The following is a 19606-nucleotide window of genomic DNA, read 5'->3' on the forward strand; positions in this document are numbered from 1 at the left end:
ACTAGGTTCTGTAGAACTGACCAGAGACTTTTTTTTCACATTAAAAAAAATCTATATAGTAGGACCTGACCAATATGTGGTTAGATCATTGAGAATCAGTCTGAGAAGGCATGTTTTCATTGTTGCTTATCCCTTTATACTTAAAATAGTTCATCTACCATAATTTTTACTTTGGAAAACCAACATTCTAGGGGAGTATTTGCACATCATCATCATCATCATCATCATCTCAGTATTTGTTAAGTGCTTAGTATGACCCAAGCACTGCATTTAGCACTTGGGGCAGATACAAGGTAAGCAGGTTGAACAGAATTTCTGTCCCAAACAGGACTCACAGTATAAGGTGAAGGGAGAACAGGTACTGAGTCCCCATTTAAAAAGGAGGAAACTGAAGCACAGATAAATTAAATGACTTGTCCAAGGTCACGCAGCAGGAAAGTAGTATAATCAGGATTAGAGCCCAGGTCACCTAATGCCCAGGTCTGTGCTTTTTCCACTAAGCCATACCACCTCCCTATATAGGTTAAATGCAAAATATTTTTTATCTAGCTCTCCTTTTCATGTATGGAACCTCCCTTAGCCATTGGAAGCTCCGCTGGAAGTTTTGAGAGGACTATAAATCAGGCTGACTGTTTCAGGATGAAATGTATTTCCTTTTTTTTCACCTCGGGATAGCCTGTTGGCTCCAAAGCTCAATCCCTTTCCCTGAACCCTTGGGGAAAGTCTTAGTGAAGTGGTAGATGGGTGAATGTTGACCCTATCTCTCTGATTGATGCAGGTTTCGCTGGGGCTCCTCCATGCTCAGGCCACTCATATTCTCTGGCCCCCGGAGCGCTGGCAGAAGCTATATCCCATTCTTCCTCCGGAGCGTGTGCCCATTCACAGTCAGAAGGATTAATATGAGGCCCTGGCGGCACCGGTGCTGGAATGACATCCACATTCCCAGAGGGGTCAGAAGGAATGGAAGCGCCTGAATTCTGAACAAGACAACGCTGCCCAAGAATATACACAGGACACTGTACGACTTCGCCTGAAGAAGAAAGATGTTCTTGAAGATCACCCCGGACGGGATAGCGTGTGAATTTGATTAAATTAAGATTCGACTATTATCCAATACCAGGAAAATTACAGAGCTAAAGCTGTAACTATTCCATTTCTCGATGTAAAAAGCAGAACTGAATACCTGTGTCGATGATTTGGTTTTCTCAATTTGTTGGTCCCTTTAGTGTATTTTGATTTGCTATCTGAGGGCTAATACATCCTGGAAGCAAAAAATTTGTTGAAAGTTAGTATAGTAGTCATCATTCCCTGCTCAGCTTGAATTCAAGGAAACATTTACTCGGGATTGAGTGTTGTGAATTGTCGTCTCTGGAAAAGTATCATTCAGTTATTGGATAGAGAACTGTACTGTGTCACATTAAAATAAAATTTAAAATGGTTGTTTCATTCATCTCTTTCTGCTTGTCATTTTTTTATTGAAGTCGGAAAAATGTTGGATTTGAATAGTTTGAAAGCTGAAATGAGCCAAATTCTCCTCTTCAGCTTCAGATCGAGCTCCTCACATCTCCCCCAGGAATTCCAGTGAGTTTATCTCCATTTATCTACTCTTTAGGACAGGATGAGATTGATATTGAACTGACAGATTTACCCTCCTAGTTCTGACTTGGCAAACACAGGATCATTCTGTAAAGGGCCATTCTGAAAATTCAGCCTTAGTGTCAGTTGAAAGTTTCTGTATGAGAGTAGCCTGGCACCATTTTGATCTTTGAAAGGATAACACTGCTCCAACAGTATTTCTCAGGATATTCTCTGTTTGCAAATCAGCTTCACCCTTTACTGATGGTTTTAGTCATCCCCACTTTAAGAGGTCACCGTGTAGAGATACAGACAGCATCATCCTGCTTTAATTATCTTATGTACCTCTCTCCACTCCCTTATTGGTATCCATGTGGTCAGATGTCATTTCTATTCCAAGACTTCCTCTGTTCTTTCTTTGTTCAACACATTTTGAGCCAATTTAGATTTTTCATGTCTCTCTCACTTTTTACAGGCTTCAGTTCTTGGAGATTTAAAGAAGAAAAATTCTAACCATTCTGAGGAATTATTTTAAATGAGTTGGAGTGAGGTAACATTTCCAAAATGGAATTTGGGCTGAAATTTGTTTCTCCAAGGAACACTTTGGTATGTCCTTATGAGAACAGGGAAATATTGGGGTGAGGCAGAATGAGATCTCTCACTTCCATCTTGTAGCTTTGGATGAAAGAGAGCTCCTTTGCTAAATTGTGGACTACCTTAGCCTCTCATAAAGTAGGGTAGCCACTCATTGCAGAAAGTAAACCACCTAGATATTTGGTTCAATTTTCAAAGGGAACCGCCATGCTGGGTATCATGTCCTTTGAAATTATCTCCCTTCTACTTAGACTGTGAGCCCTATGTGGGACAGGGCATAATTAACTTGTATCTACCACAGTGCTTAGGACAGCACTTAACAAATATCAAAAAAAAATTGCCAACGGGGTCTATTGGATCCCTGCTTCCTGTTTCAAGCAGACACTTGAAATTCTGGTCAAATGACGTTTTATCAGAAGTCGCAATAAACCTGGGTTCATGATAAATGTAATGAGAGAAAAGCTGTTATTTTCCCTCTTAAGCTTCTCCATTTTCATGGTTTCATGGTTAGTGAAGCCCATCACCAACTTGCCTAAATTGTTTTCAAATGATGCAGTGGGCCACGCTTGACACTGTGATAGTTAGTGATCTGAAACCCATATGTGGCACTTTGGGTTGGTTACTGTGCTTTGGCTATGACCGTCATTATCAAAATGTATTTCTCTCCACCATCACTTATACACAGCCAGTTCTTCCTGGGGTTGGAGGGCTTGATGTTTCATCCCCTTTCTTTTCTCATTCACAAAGAGAAACTGGAACAGAACATTTTAGCTCATCATTGTGGCTGGGGCAAGCCAATGCCAGACTTAATAATGAGTCAGGTTCTCGGGATAAAGTAATTAGTGTTTATTTGGGTTGGCCACCAAGCTTTCACTAAGCAACCAAGCCCTGCCATATTGCCACACACCGCTATGCACCAGTGATAGAGGCAAGCTGCATTCAGCACACTGACACAGATGTGTTTTGTGTTCCTGTCTTTATATAGTATTTGCCTGCCCACTGGATGATGCTACACCTGAAGCACCACTTACTTCCTGCTTCCAGGTGCCAGCCCCATTCTTATACCCACCACCTCCTCTACTCTTTCTCCAGATTGCTTATAGAGACTTTGAAGAGAATAGTAAATCTCTTATTTCGATTGGGAGTGATTACTCTTTTACCTCTTTCCTTTTAGTCTATCTTTTGGTTTCTGCCAATTTGGGTCCTGCTGGCCTATAGGTCACTTTTCCTGTAAACCTGGACTCAAGATATCCTGATAATGAATCTCCAGCGTACAGGAAGCCTGATGCAGGTGGAACTCCCTGAAGAACCCCTCAATAAGCTGCAAACTCTGGATTGTTGTGTGCTACCTAACAGAAGGAGCATTTCCTTTGGTGTTTTTCAGATCCCTTAGAGGCAGGAAACCCTGAATATAACTATGTGTCTGCACATTTCTTCCAGACAGGTGCAGCACAGAGAACTTAGAGACAGTAGCTCACTCCAAGTCAGGAACCTTTAATCCCAATCCTTTCCAGAAGATCTCAGCACACAGCCCCTGGCCCAGGCACTGAGTGCATGCTGCTTACACAGGTGGGGTAGGATCACTTGCACGGGTGGAGTTTTATCACATCCACTCATTTGCGTAAGATCTCCTCAAACACACACAGTCAGCTCCCCTTAGCCCTCCCGAAGATGGTCCCCTCAGCATGAACCGTCACTGTTGGGTAGGGACCGTCTCTATATGTTTCCAACTTGTACTCCCCAAGTGCTTAGCACAGTGCTCTGCACACAGTAAGTGCTCAATAAATACGATTGAATGAATGAATGAATGAATTATTCCCTGTACTGTCAGTCAGATTCCATGGCTTCTCATTGCCTTTGGAGCAGGAAGTTGGCATCTCTCAGTCTCCAGTGGTACCTGTTCATCACTCTTAGTCCCTCCTCCAATAGTCCATTGATCTCCACCTTGTGGCCTGATCCACCGACTTGGAGCCATGTGTTTTTTACTCTCCTAAACGCTTAGTACAGTGCTCTGCACACAGTAAATATGATTGAATGAATGAATGAAATGTGGCCTGGAGGGGACAGCGGGGAAAACATGGAGTGATAGTGCCAATCCCAAGTGGTGATGGAGTTGGGGATGGAGGTCCTGCAGTGACAGCAGCTCCAGGAGGTGCCACGAGTGCACTCGGGGCAGGGGCTGGGTGTTGTGCCATGCCTCTGCATCAGGGTGTGTGTGGGAAGGGGGCACTGATTCTGGGCTGCTGGAGCCCAGGACTGGTAGCAGGTGACAGGTGCTGTGTGTGAGCATGGAGACACCTCCTCATCGCAGAGGTGCTCTGAAGCAGTGGTGGTTCAGGCCCTTTGGTGTGCCACAGGTAAGAGGGGATGTTGGAGAGGAGAGGCGGCATCAGTTCCATGGCAGTGGCAACTCAGAACCCTCTCTCCACACTGCAAGGCCCACTGGCATTGTGGGGACAACAGTATGGCTCAAATCTCCCTCCTCATACCATGGAGCTCCACCCATAACATGGTTTGGTGAGGGAAAAGGGAGGGAGTTGGGGAATAACCCATCACGGCAGCTGGAGGATGCCTGTGGCAGCAGAACCTCAATTCATGGGACTCCATGGCGGAAGCAGCCCGGGGCTCTCCTCTCTGCCAAGAAGAGGGCAAAGGTAACAATTTCCTTTGGGCTAATGGGCTAATGCAGAGATCCAACTTCTCTTGACTGACCAGAAAACTTGAACATAGCAGATATCCTAGGGATCAGATCCATAGGTCCTGCGCTACAGTGGATTCTCTCAATGTCATTGCTCTGCCCCTCACCCTAATGCCCCAACAATTAATATAAGTTAAATATAAAACTTGGCATTAAATTTGATCACATTTAACTTTCATCAGAATTTTTATAATATCTTTATGTCTCTTTAAGGGGATATGATTATTTAAATTACAAGATGGCTGCTTGGTGTAGCTGATAAGTCTAATTATTGGAAATGTTTCTGTCCCCTTATTTCTGAATTTTCTGTACCTCATTACTTTTTATTTTCCCTTTGAGAAAAAGAGGATAGCTTAATAAGGTGATTAAGCGAGCATGGAATGTGTCTATCAACTCTGTTATACTCTCCCAAGTGCTTATTACAGTGCTCTTCACACAGTAAGCACTCAATAAAAACTATTGATTGATTGCTTCTTCATGGTGTCTCTGTCCACTCATTGTCACAGAGTATGCTCTGAGTTCTCTGTATGTGTACGCTTGATACGTATTAAGTATCCACTGCGGGTCCATCTGCTTTATTCAGTTCAAGTCTGCTCAGTCAAAGGATTTCATCAACCACACAGAATTTAAAGCTGTCATGGAATTCTGCTGCCTAGTTAGCAAACTGTTTAGTGATGCACGTATAGGTAAGGACATAGAAAATAGAATATAAAAGGCCAAGATGGCTTTTGGCAGACAGAAAAATAGAGTCCAGTGACAATGTGGGATCAAACTCCATATCAGGCTAAAGGTCTATTTGTTTTGGTGCCCAAATTCCTATGTGATTCTGAGACCTGTCACTGCAGAACCTACTTCTTACACCATATTCCTCTCTAAAACCACACTCAGCATCAAATAATAATGATGGTATTTGTTAAGCACTTACTATGTGCAAAGCACCATTCTAAGTGCTGGTGTCTGGGCATAGTTACCAATAATGGGTTCCGAAAGTGTCAGATCACCAACATTGAAGCATTTCTCATTATATCGCTGGGCAGGATATGTGACAAGATTGTCCCTCAGCGATATAAAAAGGAAATGTTGTATGGTAAACTAAAAGGAGGAAAATGAAATCCAAAAGAGCTGAATCAAAAAAGATGTGGTTCATTCAATCATATTTATTCATTCAATCATTCAATCGTATTTACTGAGCGCTTACTTTGTGGAGAGCACTTTACTAAGCACTTGGGAAGTACAAATTGGCAACATAAGGAGACGGTCCCTACCCAACAATGGGCTCACAGTCTAGAAGGTGGTGAAGGACAATCTCAAATAGTGTGCTATAGCAATGAATTGTTGGAAGGACACTGAAGTAGATAAACTAGCCCGACATGCAGGTATCAGGAGATGGTTTGCTCTCAATCACAGGTATTTATTGAGCCCTTACTGTGAGAAGAACACTGAACTAAGCACTTGGGAGAGTACAATACAATAGAGTTGGTAGACACAGTCACAGTCTAGAGAGGGAGAAAAACATTAATATAAATAAATAAATTGTGGATATGTACATATATGTTGTGGGGCTGAGGATACAGATCCAAGTACATAGGTGATGCAGAAGAGAGAGGGAGGAGGGGAAATTAGGTCTTGGGTGGAAAAGGCTTTGAGGAGCCAGGATTTTAATAAGGCTTTGAAGTTGGGGAAAGTGGTGGCCTGTCTTATATTGAGGGGGAGTGGATCTCAAGTCAGAAGGTGCACATGTGCAAGGAGTCAGCAATGAGATAGCTACAAGGTACAGTGAATGAGTTGGAGGAGTGAAGTTCGTGGGCTGGATTATAGCAGGAAATCAGCAAGGTAAGGCAGCTGTGGTGATTTGATTAAATGCTTCAAAATCAATGGTAAGGAGTTTCTGTTTGATGTGTAGGTGGATGAGCAACCACTGGAAGTTCTTGAGGAGTGAGAGATGTGGACTGAACTTTCTTAGTAAAGTGATCCGTGCAGCAGAATGGAATGGAATGGACTGCAGTGGGGAGAGACAGGAGGCAGGAAAGTCAGCAAGAAGGCTGATGCAGCAGTCAAAGTGGGATATGATAAGTGCTTGGATCAGCAGAGTAGCAGTTTGGATGCAGAAGAAAGGGTGGGATATAGTCATGTTGTGAAGGTAACACTGGCAGGAATTGGTGACATTTTGAATAGGTGGATTGACTGAGAGAGGTGATTCCCAGGTCATGCTTGTGAGACAGGGAGGATAATGGTGTTGTCTATAGTGATGAAAAAGTCAGGGAGAAGAGAGGGTTTGGGTGGGATGATGAGGAGTTCTCGTTTGGACATGTTATCATGGAGGTGTCAGGAGGACATCCAAGTAGAAATGTTCTGAAGGCAGTAGGAAGTATGAGACTGCAGAGAAAGAGAATGATCAGAACAGGATGGGTAGAGTTGGGAATCATGTAAAGATAGTAGTTGAAGTCACAGGAGAGGATTAATTCTACTTCCACTGCCGCCCCTCCAATTCTCTTCTTAACCCCCTCTTATCTGGCTTCTGTCCCCTTCACTCTAAAACTCTAAGGTCACCAATGACCTAATTTTTGCCAAATCTATCTCTGCTTCTTTGACCTTCTCTGCATCTTTGCATTTCCTCCCACCTACAGGACCTCACTACCTGTATGTCCTGCTGACATTTCAGACTTAACATGTCCAAAAACAGAACTCCTCATCTTCTCACCCAAACCCTATCCTCCAACTTTCCTATCACTATAGGGAAGACCTCACCTGTTCCTATCACAAGCCCACATCCTCGGTGTTATTCTCGACTCACCTCTCTCATTCAACTCATATACTCATTCTGTCACCAAATGTTGTCAGTTCTACCTTCACAACATTGCTATATGCTACCCTTTCCTATCCATCCAGGCTGATCCAAGCCCTTATCGTATCTCTCCTTTAATGAGTACTGCATCAGCTTCCTTGCTGACCTCCCTGACTCCTATCTTTCCCCATTCCAGTCATTACTTCACTGTGCTACCCAGATCATTTCCTTAAAAAGTTCAGTTCACACCCCCACACTCCTCACAAACTTCCAATGGCTGCCCATCCACCTCCTCATCAAATGGAAACTCCTTGCCATTGTCTTTAAAGCACTCAAGCAAACTGTCCCCTCCAACTTGACCTCTCTGATACCCTACAACAACCCATCCTGCATACTTCACCCCTCTAACGCCAACTTATTCACTGTACTTTGATGTCATCTATCACACTGCCAACTCCTTGCCCATGTCCTCCCTCTGACCTGGAATACCCTCTCCCTCCTTATAAAACAGACTACCCCTCTCCCCACCTTCAGAGCCTTATTAAAATCCCATTTTCTCCAAGAGGCCTACCTGACTAAGCCTTCATTTTCCCTGTTCCTCTCCCTTCTGTGTCACCTATTATCCTTTAAGCATTTGATTACCACCCTATCCCAAATCCCACAGCACTTATGTACATTTCCTTTCAGAATGTGTATTTGGAAAAGTGGTTCAATTTGCAACTCACCTGGCACTTTTTGCTTCTCTCCTTTTTCTGCCATAATCTTCTTGAAATGTGTGTTCCAAGAGACCCATTCAATGGCTAGCTACAGGGTGAACTGTCTTCTGCTATTCACATCTTCTGAGGCTTTGCTTTATTTTATCTCTTCACCCTCTCCTCTCAGTCAAATCAAGCAGCACGGTCTAGTGGAGATAGCACGAACCTGGGAGTCAGAAGGACCTGAGTTCTAATCCCAGCTCTGCCAATTGCTTGCTGTGTGACCTTGGTCAAGTCACTTAACTTCTTTGTACCTCAGTTCACTCAATGGTAAAATGGGGAATCCTGTTTTCCCTCCTATTTGGACTATGAATCCCAGGCAAGACAAGGAGAAGAAAATACGACAGAGTTGGTAGAAATATTCCCTGCCCACTAGAAGCCTACAATTTAGATCCTTGATCCTACAGTTAGCTCCAGTTATCACCCTAACTCCACCCTATGTGACCTACTGAAAAGAGCACGAGCCTGGGACTCAGAAGATCTAGGTTTTAATCTTGTCTCTGCCATCTATTTATTGAGTGCTTACTGTGCGCTGAGCACTGGTACTAAGCCCTTGGAGAGTACAATATAACAGAAGTGATAGACACATCCCCTGGCTATATCTAGCTTACAATCTAGAGGGGGAGACATATATTAACATAAATAAATGTTTATAAATATAAACATAATATAATGAAATATAATAATGAATTATAGATATGTAGTTTATTTTAATTAATTAAATTAAATAAATTAATTATTTAATTAAATAAGTAATTTATTTATTTTACTTGTACATATCTATTCTATTTATTTTATTTTGTTAATATGTTTGGTTTTGTTCTCTGTCTCTCCCTTCTAGACTGTGAGCTCACTGTTGGGTAGGGACTATCTCTATACGTTGCCAACTTGTACTTCCCAAGTGCTTAGTACAGTGCTCTGCACACAGTAAGCGCTCAATAAATACTTAATAAATAATACTCAATAAATAATACTCAATAAATAATTAATAAATAAATGTGATTGATTGATTGATTGATATGTACGTGAGTGCTGTGGGCTGAGAGAGAGGTGAATAAAGAGTGCACCTTTATTTGGGTGAGGGCCTATTTGGGGAAGGCATCTTGGGAGAGATGTACCTTCAATATGGCTTTGAAGGTAGGGAGAGTGGTCATCTATAGGACACAAAGAGGGAAGGCATTCCAGGCCAGAGGCGGGACATGGATGAAAAGTCAATGGCATGATAGCTGAGATCGAGATAACGGGAGTTAGGTTGGCATTAGAGGAGCGCAGTATATTGGGCTGGGTTGTAGTAAGAAATCAGGGATATAAGGTATGAGTGGGCCTACTGATTGAGTGCTTTTCTATTCACTATGTTTATGCTTTCTAAATTCCAGGTGACCGTAAGCCTGCAATTACCCATTCTCCTCATATATCCCACCCAGTAAAGCTGGATTGCAATGAATACCGTATCAACGTTGACCTTGATTTGGCAATCCAGCCTTACCACTTGATGTTAAGTTTGAAGATCTGGCTAGATCCAATATAGTGGCTTCAGATCTGATAATCATCTGATAAGCTGATCATTATGGGAGATTTCAAGAATGGGTGGGCAGTGATCCTGAAATGGGTAAAAAAAGGCAATAGTCACGTGTGACTGGAAAGTTGAAAAGCAAAACTATTGAGGATCTTGTCAACCACTTTGTCAGTAAATAGATATCATCAGATGTGAATTTCACACAGTCCCAGCACTCTGTAGCCCTCTCCTCCTTTTTCCCCCTCCTCCTCCTCTTCATATCCAAATTCCTTCACTGCTTTCACTTTCACTTCCTCTTCACAAACTCTTCTCACACTAGTGTCAGGTTTTTATCTGCTTCACTCCACTGAAACCACACCCTCCAAAGTTAGCTAATAACTCACTAATACTTAATAACTAATAATACAGAGAAGCAGCGTGGCTCAGTGAAAAAAGCCTGGACTTTGGAGTCAGAGGTCACGGGTTCAAACCCTGTTCCACCAACTGTCAGCTGTGTGACTTTGGGTGAGTCACTTAACTTCTCTGGGCCTCAGTTCCCTCATCTGTAAAATGGGGATGAAGACTGTGAGCCCCCTGTGGGACAACCTGATCACCTTGTAACCTCCTCAGTGTTTAGAACAGTGCTTTGCACATAGTAAGTGCTTAATGAATATCATCATTAACTCATTTCTTACCAGATCTAATGGCCTGTATTCTATCCTAATCCTCCTCAACCTCTTAGCTACCTTCACCACTGTGGACCACCGCTTCTCCTTGGAGCGCAATCAGGAGCTTGATTTTACTGACTTAGTGTTCACCTAGTTCTCCTCCTAACTCTCTTAAACACCTTCTCTCTTTTTTGCCAAGTGTTCTTCCATCTCGAACATCCTAAAAGAGGATTCTAATCTTTTCCCTGTACACTCACTTGCTTTGGTAAGTGAGAGACAACATGGCTTAGTGAATAGGACAAGGGATGGGAGTCAAAAGGTCATGCGTTCTAATCCCGGATCTGCCACTTTTCTGCCATGTGACCTTGGGCAAATCACTTCACTTATCTGGGCCTCAGTTACCTCATCTGTAAAGTAAGCCCCACATGAGACAGTGACTGTATTCAACCCAATTTGCTTGTTATCCACCCCAGCACTTAGTACAATGCCTGGCACATACTAAGTGCATAACAAATACCACAGTTATTATTATTATTTGGTTAAAGCAGACATAGCCCTTGTTTATATGTATATTTGATTGAGTATTCAACTTCTCTTATTCTACTTTTCTAATTGCCCTGCTTGTGAAATATTCACTGGGCATTTAGAGCATAAGCTCCTTGCAGGCAGAGAATGTGTCTTGTGTTTCTGTTCTCTTTCCTACCAACTGTGAGCCCATTGTGGGGCAGGGATTGTGACTGACCTTGATGTGCCCAAGATCTAAACAATAGCATCTAATTAATTATAACATCTTCTGATAGTGAGACATGAAGGATGTACAAATGATCTAACACTGCAACAGAGAGGCACTGAATTCTGTACTATTTAATCAGTTATTTCCAACCTGTTGTCATCATCCTCATTCTCTTCTTCTTACTCATCTTCATCATCAACAGCATTCATATACGTGTGCATATCTCTATATTCAAGTATATGTATACAGATGGATAAATAGGAATGTATAGATACACATATAATGATAGATATATAATAATATTAATAATGATGGCATGTTAAGTGCTGACTATGTGCAAAGCACTGTTCCAAGCGCTGGAGCATTCTAAGATATAGATACACAGGTGATTTGTGTCTGCTCGTCTCCATCTTTGGATTGAAAACTCCCTTATGGATAGAGTGTGTGTTTGGGGATCGGTGGGGAGGGGGGAGTATGTGAGTGTGTATGCATTATATTCATATATATGACTTTGCCAATACTGAAATCCTAGCTGTACATGTGAGTGTAACTGAGAAGACCCATGTGAGGCCACCACTCCCTTCCTCATTGTTCGTATGCAAAGATTAATCCTTTCTGCACTAATGGGTTCAGAATTATCAGCATCTGACTCCAGTCCCAGGCCAAATCCATGTAGTCCAAAGCATTTATAGATCTGCCCGAACCCGTGTTTCATGATCTGTTTGGCCCATTATGCTGCATTGGCAACATGCAAACAGAGAAAGTTCTAGTCTTCAATTCCCTTTACTTTTATTCTCTGTCATATAAATGTGTTCAGTAACTAATTAATGTACAAGGAATTAATTCATAATTTTCAGCCTGTTTTCCCTGAATGGAAGTGCAGCTGCACATGCAGCCCAGTCCATGGGGATAATAATAACAATAATAACAATAATAATAATAATGGCATTTATTAAAGCGCTTACTATGTGCAAAGCACTGTTCTAAGTGCTGGGGAGGTTACAAGGTGATCCGGTTGTCCTATGGGGGGGCTCACAATCTTCATCTCCATTTTACAGATAAGGTAACTGAGGCCCAGAGAAGTTAAGTGACTTGCCCAAAGTCACACAGCTGACAAGTGGTGGAGCTGGGATTTGAACCCATGACCTCTGATCCCAAAGCCCGTGCTCTTTCCACTGAGTCATGCTGCTTCTCTAGTTATTGAGTTATTGAGCATTCATTCATTCAATAGTATTTACTGAGCACTTACTGTGTGCAGAGCACTGTACTAAGCGCTTGGGAAGTACAAGTTGGCAACATTTAGAGACGGTCCCTACCGAACAATGGGCTCTATATACTAAGTCCTAGTTGGGGCTATGCCATAAGTGGTGAAGATTTTTGACCAAAGAACCATCTAGGGTTCTTGGCAAGGTGGAGAGGCCCAGCAGGAACCCTGAAAAATATCTGGCTAACGTCGGTGGCAAAGACTGCAATGGTTACCATGGCAACCACCTGATGGGTGATGGCTCCAAGTTGCTCTGGCCAGTTGCTGTGGCCACTTTAGCTGTCAATGGGTCTTACATGGGAAAAAAAAACCCTATGTGTGCCCTTCATAATGTCCAAGATTGCACAACCCAGAACCCTCAAGGTCAGGGCTTCCTGGACAACCAGTATCTGAAGCTCTAGGCCTTCATATATGGAGTCGTCAGCCCTGGACCTACAGGACTGGGGTTTGCAGGATGGCTACAGCGAGTCTCCCCTTCTTCCAAACCCTCCCCTTTCAATATGAAAGGCAGATATGTGCTGATGTGCGCAGGCATCTTCCTATCTAGTTGACTTCTCTCTCTGTGCTCATCTCGGCTCTTTTTCCCCTTTAGGTTTTCTGGGATGCAGAGGTATTCTGAAGAACCCGACGAGAAAGGCGGGACAGACTTGTATATTTCAGGGCGTTCCCACCTAAATCAAGACATCTGGCCAACTTGATTGGCCCACCTTGAGTTTTCGAACATCACTAACTTTCCCCTCTACCACACTAGCTTTCTGCTTAATAATAATAATAATGGCATTTATTAAGCACTTACTATGTGCAAAGCACTGTTCTAAGCACTGGGGAGGTTACAAGGTGATCAGGTTGTCCCACGTGGGGCTCACAATCTTAATCCCCACTTTACAGATGAGGTAACTGAGGCCCAGAGAAGTTAAGTGACTTGCCCAAAGTCACACAGCTGACAACTGGTGGAGCCGGGATTTGAACCCATGACCTCTGACTCCAAAGCCCGTGCTCTTCCACTGAGCCACCCATAATGCACCTCTCATCCATGAATTTTTCTAAGCCTTTTTAAAATCTGTTGATATTTTCTACCTGCACAAATTCTTGGAGAAAATCATTCCATATGTTTGCTCCCAATCTATGGATCCTCTCCTTCCTTTTCAAGTGAAAATACTGAGGCTATGTTATTCCATTCAGACACCTTCCCATAACTGGTTCTCCTGCTTTCCCCTTCCCTTATCACATCTTTGGAAATAGTCTCCATCTTACCCTCCCAAGGTGAGTAATAATATTTGTAGGAGAGGAGAAAATAATGGTGATCTGTTCGCTTCTAGGCAAACTGTTCAATGTTGATAACTTCTTTGCAGGGTTGCACTAAGATTGAAAAATGTGGAGTTTTTTTCAAACTGGACAGGTGGGTTATTGCAAAACATTACTGCCCTCCTGCAGACCTAATTCATGACCATCTCCCCTCCTCGGACCACTGCGCAGGAGCTAGCTCTGCAAGCATTTTGAGCTTGACATGGCTTCTTCAGACCCTTCCTCAATGAATTAAGTCTTGCCCAACAAAAATAATAACAATAATAGTGATTGTGGTATTTGTTAAGCGCTATGTGCCAGGCACTGAACTAAGCGCTCGCAATAATAATGACTGTGGTATTTGTTAAGTGCTAACTATAAGCCAGGCACTGTACTAAGTGCTGGGGTGGATACAAGCAAATCAGATTGGCCGCAACCCCCATCCCGCATAGGGCTCACAGTCTTAATCCCGATTTTACAGAGGAGTTCACTGAAGCACAGAGAAGTGAAGTGACTTGACAAAGGCCACACAGCAGACACGTGGTAGAGCCAGGATTAGAACTCATGACCTTCTGATTTCCAGGCCCACAAGTCTATCCACTATGTCATGCCAAGACATCTATTTATTGGGCTCAAAGTAACACTGAGTTCAGTATGCATTGAGACCCCCTAGAGAAAATCTTGCCTCTCCAGCTGTAACTCAGGCCATTAGAGAACTCATTTGCCAGCTCCAAGAGTTCTTGCAGAGACAAAGGTTCATAGCAAATCTTGCCAGTCAGTTCTCCAGCACCAGGGGCAGCTATAAACAGGAAGGCTACAATCTGTGACACTGCAACCTTGAAACTGGGCCCCTCGGGTGGAGAGGGCATATGGCGATGATGCCCACGCAATGGGTTGTAATTACCCAGCACATGTTACAGGATTTCATGTCTTGTTAGGGGAGAAATGAAAAATCTTCTGTCCCTTCATCCTGCGCTGCTCTCTCACTTTAATGTGTGACAAAGGTGCCATTTGCCCCTCCCCTCAGAATGACAGCTGCCATCTCCAAAATGTCCACGCAACCCGGGCTCAAATTGCAAGCTGGAGCCAACGGCTAAGGATGGATGTTTCCAAAAATGGAAAAAGCTAGTACATTTCCCTGGGGGGGTCGGGGTGATGAAGAAAACCTTAGGGGGAAAGGAGCAAAGCAAAACACAAAAATGTCTAGCATGGGGACTGAGCCGCATTGAAGGACTTTGAACGTAGTGAAATTGCTTGGCTTTTTTCCCATCATTTACAAAGTAAGCTGGAATCAGTCCTTCAGTTAATAGTATTTAATAATAATAATAATAATAATGGCATTTATTAAGCGTTTACTATTGCAAAGCATTGTTCTAAGCGCTGGGGAGGATACAAGGTGATGAGGTTGTCCCATGGGAGGCTCACAGTCTTCATCCCCATTTTACAGATGAGGTAACTGAGGCACAAATAATTTAAGTGACTTGCCCAAAGTCACACAGCTGACAATTCCCAGACTGAGCCCCCTTTTTCCTCTCCTCCTCCTCATCCCCCCAGCCTACCTCCTTCCCCTCCCCACAGCACCTGTGTATATGATTGTAGATTTATTACTCTATTTATTTTACTTGTACATATTTACTATTCTATTTATTTTGCTAATGATGTGCATTTAGCTTTAATTCTATTTGTTCTGATGACTTGACACCTGTCTACATATTTTGTTTTGTTGTCTGTCTCCCCCTTCTAGACTGTGAGCCCGTGGTTGGGTAGGGACCATCTCTATATGTTGCCAACTTGTACTTCAAGCGCTTAGTATAGTGCTCTGCACACAGTAAGTGCTCAGTAAATATGATTGAATGAATGTATGAATGAATTGGCGGAGCTGGGATTTGAACCCATGACCTCTGATTCCAAAGCCCGTGCTCTTTCCACTGAGGCACACTGATTTATTGAGTGCTTACTGTGTGCAGAGCATTATATAGTAATAATGGCATTTATTAAGCACTTACTATGTGCAAAGCACTGTTCTAAGCGCTGGGGAGGTTACAAGGTGATCAGGTTGTCCCACAGGGGGCTCACAGTTTTCATCCCCATTTTCCAGATGGGGGAACTGAGGCCCAGAGAAGTGAAGTGACTTGCCCAAAGTCACACAGCTGACAAGTGACAGAGCCGGGATTTGAACCCATGACCTCTGACTCCAAAGCCCGGGCTCTTTCCACTGAGCCACGCCGCTTCTCTAAACACTAGATTATATTAAAGACTATATTAAACACTAGAGAGAGTACAGTACAATAGACTTGGTTGATCGATCCCTGTCCACAAAGAGCTTACAGTCTACAGGGTTAACAGACATTAAAATACGTTACAGATCTGGGAAACAGTAGAGTTTAAGGATATTTACATAAGTGCCAAGGGGACGCAGTAAGGTGAGGATCAAAAAGCTAAAGAATGGTGTGGGGCTGGGGTTGGACTTTATTTCATCTTAATCCTCTAAGACCTCTCAGCTGCCTCTCAAACTGTGGATCACACCCTTCTCCATGAAACTTTATCCAACCTTGGCTTCACTGACACTTGTATTCCTTGGTTTTCCTCCTATTTTTCTGACCGCTCCTCCTCAGTCGCTTGCAGGCTCCTCCGCCTCCCACCTTCTGACAGTGCAGTCCCCTCTGGGTCCCCTTCTGTATTTTCCCCACTCCCTTGGAGAACTCACTTCCATGACTTTGACTACCATCTAATCAATAATAATAATAATAATAATAATAATAATAATAACAACGATGCTGGTATTTTTTGATGGCATTTATTAAGTGCTTACTATGTGCAAAGCACTGTACTAAGCACTGGGGACGTTACAAGGTGATCAGGTTGTCCCACGGGGGGCTCACAGTCTTAATTCCCATTTTACAGATGAGGTAACTGAGGCCAAGAGAAGTTGTGACTTGCCCAAAGTCACACAGCTGACAATTGGCGGAGCTGGGATTTGAACCCATGACCTCTGACTTCAGAGCCTGTGCTCTTTCCACTGAGCCACGCTGCTTGTTAAATGCTTACTATGGGCCAAGCACTGTTCCAAGAACTGAGCACTGTTCTCAGTGCTGAGCACTGTTCTAAGCGTTGCATCGATCATATTTATTGAGTATTTACTGAGTGCAGGTCACTGTACCAAGTGCTTGGGAGCATTCAACACAACAATATAACAGATACATTCCCTGCCCACAACGAGCTTACTTACAGTCTAGAAAGAGAATCATGTATGCGGAAGCAGTGAGATAAATGCAATCTAGGTACAATGAGTGTCGTTAGAGGAACTAAGTATGTTGGTTGGGTAGGACATCAACGAGCTAAGGTAAGAGGGAGCGAGCTGATTGAGTGCCTTAAAGATGATGGGAAGGAATTTTTGTTTGATGTTGAGATGGTTGGGCAATCATTTGCCATTTTTGAGGTAGGAGGAGATGTGGGCTGAATTTTTTTTTAAGAAAAATGACCCAGGCAGCAGAATAAAGTATGGACTAAGGGAGAGACAGGCAGGGAGGTCAGCTAGTAGGATGAAGCGGTAGTCAATGCAAACTATGAAAAGTGCCTGGACTAATGGGCAGCATTCATTCATTCAGTTGAATTTATCTTGTACTTACTGTGTGCAGAGCACTGTTCTAAGCACTTGGAAGAATAAAATACAACAATAAACAAACACATTCCCTGCGCACAATAAGCTTACAGTCTAGAGAGTGGGGGAGAGAGATATTAATATAAATAAATACATTTGCCAATACGTACATAAGTGCTGTGGGATTGGGGTGGGGGGGGAGTAGAAAGGTAGCAAGTAAGGATGACACATCAGGGAGAGGAAGAGGAAAGGGGGAGGTGGTTAGTCACATAAGGTCTCTTGGAAGAGATGTGCCTGCAATCAATCAATCAATCGATCGTATTTATTGAGCGCTTACTGTGTGCAGAGCACTGTACTAAGTGCTTGGGAAGTACAAGTTGGCAACATATAGAGGCAGTCCCTACCCAACAGTGAGCTCACAGTCTAGAAGGCTTTGAAAGGGGGGAGAGTAACTGTCTGTCGTATTGGAGAAGGAAGGGTGGTCCAGGCCAGAGGCAGGATGTGGTTAAGGGGTCTGCAGCAAGATAGGTGAGCTGTAGTGGACTACCTTCCACTCACTAGCCAACTGGATAAGCTAGGAATGGAACGGGTATGCTCCTGCTTCACTCTCCCTACCCTGGTCGAGACTGGTAGAGTACTGGAAACTCTCCAGGTGCAACCCTGAGAGGGATATTCAGGCTAAAAAGCAAGAATTACTCCAGCACCTCCATTCAAATTGGGGCTGACCTCCCTCACTTCTTCAGAAATACAGGAGGAGTTCTCAAAGAAGCAAGGAAAAGGAGGACTCTGGCATCATTATTATTATCGGCTGGGTAAACGCTCGGCTTAGATCAAAGGTCAAGGAGCTAGCTACAGAGCCCACATTATTGCAGCTTTGTTTCGGTGACTTTTAAAGGTCAAGTCGGAGGCCTTATTTTCTCATCTCTTCCTTTTAATTTCCTTTTCCTCTTATCATGTTTATTTTCTTGCACATGTGTTTTTTCCATCTCCAGGGCTTCATGGAAAAATCATTCTTTGTGCAGGGCCAGCAGACTCTGGATCAGTAACCACGTGATCAGTGCCCTGCAGGCTGGTACCTGGGTGGGCGAGGCCTAATATGGTGCTGATAATAATAATAATAATAATGATGGCATTTATTAAGCACTTACTATGTGCAAAGCACTGTTCTAAGCGCTGGGGTGGTTACAAGGTGATCAGGTTCTCCCACGGGGGGCTCACAGTCTTAATCCCCACTTTACAGACGAGGTAACTGAGGCCCAGAGAAGTGAAGTGACTTGGCCAAAGTCACACAGCTGACAATTGGCACAGCCAGGGTTTGAACCCATGACCTCTGACTCCCAAGCCCGGGCTCTTTCCACTGAGTCATGCTTGGGAGGGCTTCCGCCCAAATGTGCCAAGTGCTTAGTACAGTGTTCTGCACACAGTAAGTGCTCAATAAATACGATTGAATGAATTGCCAGCATTGGACATTCTGGATTGTTCTGAATTCTGTCAATGTCTGAGCACGCCTCATTTTCTTGGAATCATTCAGAGCCAGCTAAGAGAACAACAAATAGGGTAGTACTAAGAGTAGTAGGAGTAAAAATTGTTTTATAATAATAATGAAATGGTATTCCTTGAGCACTTATAATAATAATAATAATGGCATTTATTAAGTGCTTACTATGTGCAAAGCACTGTTCTAAGCACTGGGGAGGTTACAAGGTGATCAGGTTGTCCCATGGGGGGCTCACAATCTTAATCCCCATTTTACAGATGAGGTAACTGAGGCACAGAGAAGTTAAGTGACTTGCCCAAAGTCACACAGCTGACAATTGGCAGAGCCGGGATTTGAACCCATGAACTCTGACTCCAAAGCCCGGGCTCTTTCCACTGAGCCACGCTGCTTCCCACTGAGCCACGCTGCTTATAATGTGCCAAGCACTCTACTAAATAATGGAGCAGATACAAAACAATCAGTCCCTGTCTTTCATGGGGCTCACAATCTAAGTAGTAGTAATAGGATTTATTAATAATGATTATTATAATAATCATAGTATTTTTAAGTGCTTACTATGTGTTGCGCAGTGTTCTCTGTGCTGGGGTAGATACAAGTTTATCAGAATGGACACAGACCCTGTCCCACATGGGGCTCAGCTCCCATGCTTACTGTGT

General features: G+C 43.3%; 1 protein-coding gene across 1 annotated transcript in view; it reads left to right on the forward strand.

The window, feature by feature from the left end:
• Positions 1–1450, forward strand: part of IMMP2L (inner mitochondrial membrane peptidase subunit 2) — an 893637-nt gene extending 892187 nt beyond the window's left edge. Inside the window, exon 6 of the mRNA XM_038752433.1 lies at positions 779–1450. Coding sequence (XP_038608361.1) covers positions 779–898 — 120 coding nt within the window. The 3' untranslated portion in view covers positions 899–1450. The remainder of the gene's footprint in view (positions 1–778) is intronic.
• Positions 1451–19606: the final 18156 nt, after the last annotated feature.

Source organism: Tachyglossus aculeatus, chromosome 10 (genome assembly GCF_015852505.1).
Source record: "Tachyglossus aculeatus isolate mTacAcu1 chromosome 10, mTacAcu1.pri, whole genome shotgun sequence".
In the NCBI taxonomy this organism is placed as follows: domain Eukaryota; kingdom Metazoa; phylum Chordata; class Mammalia; order Monotremata; family Tachyglossidae; genus Tachyglossus; species Tachyglossus aculeatus.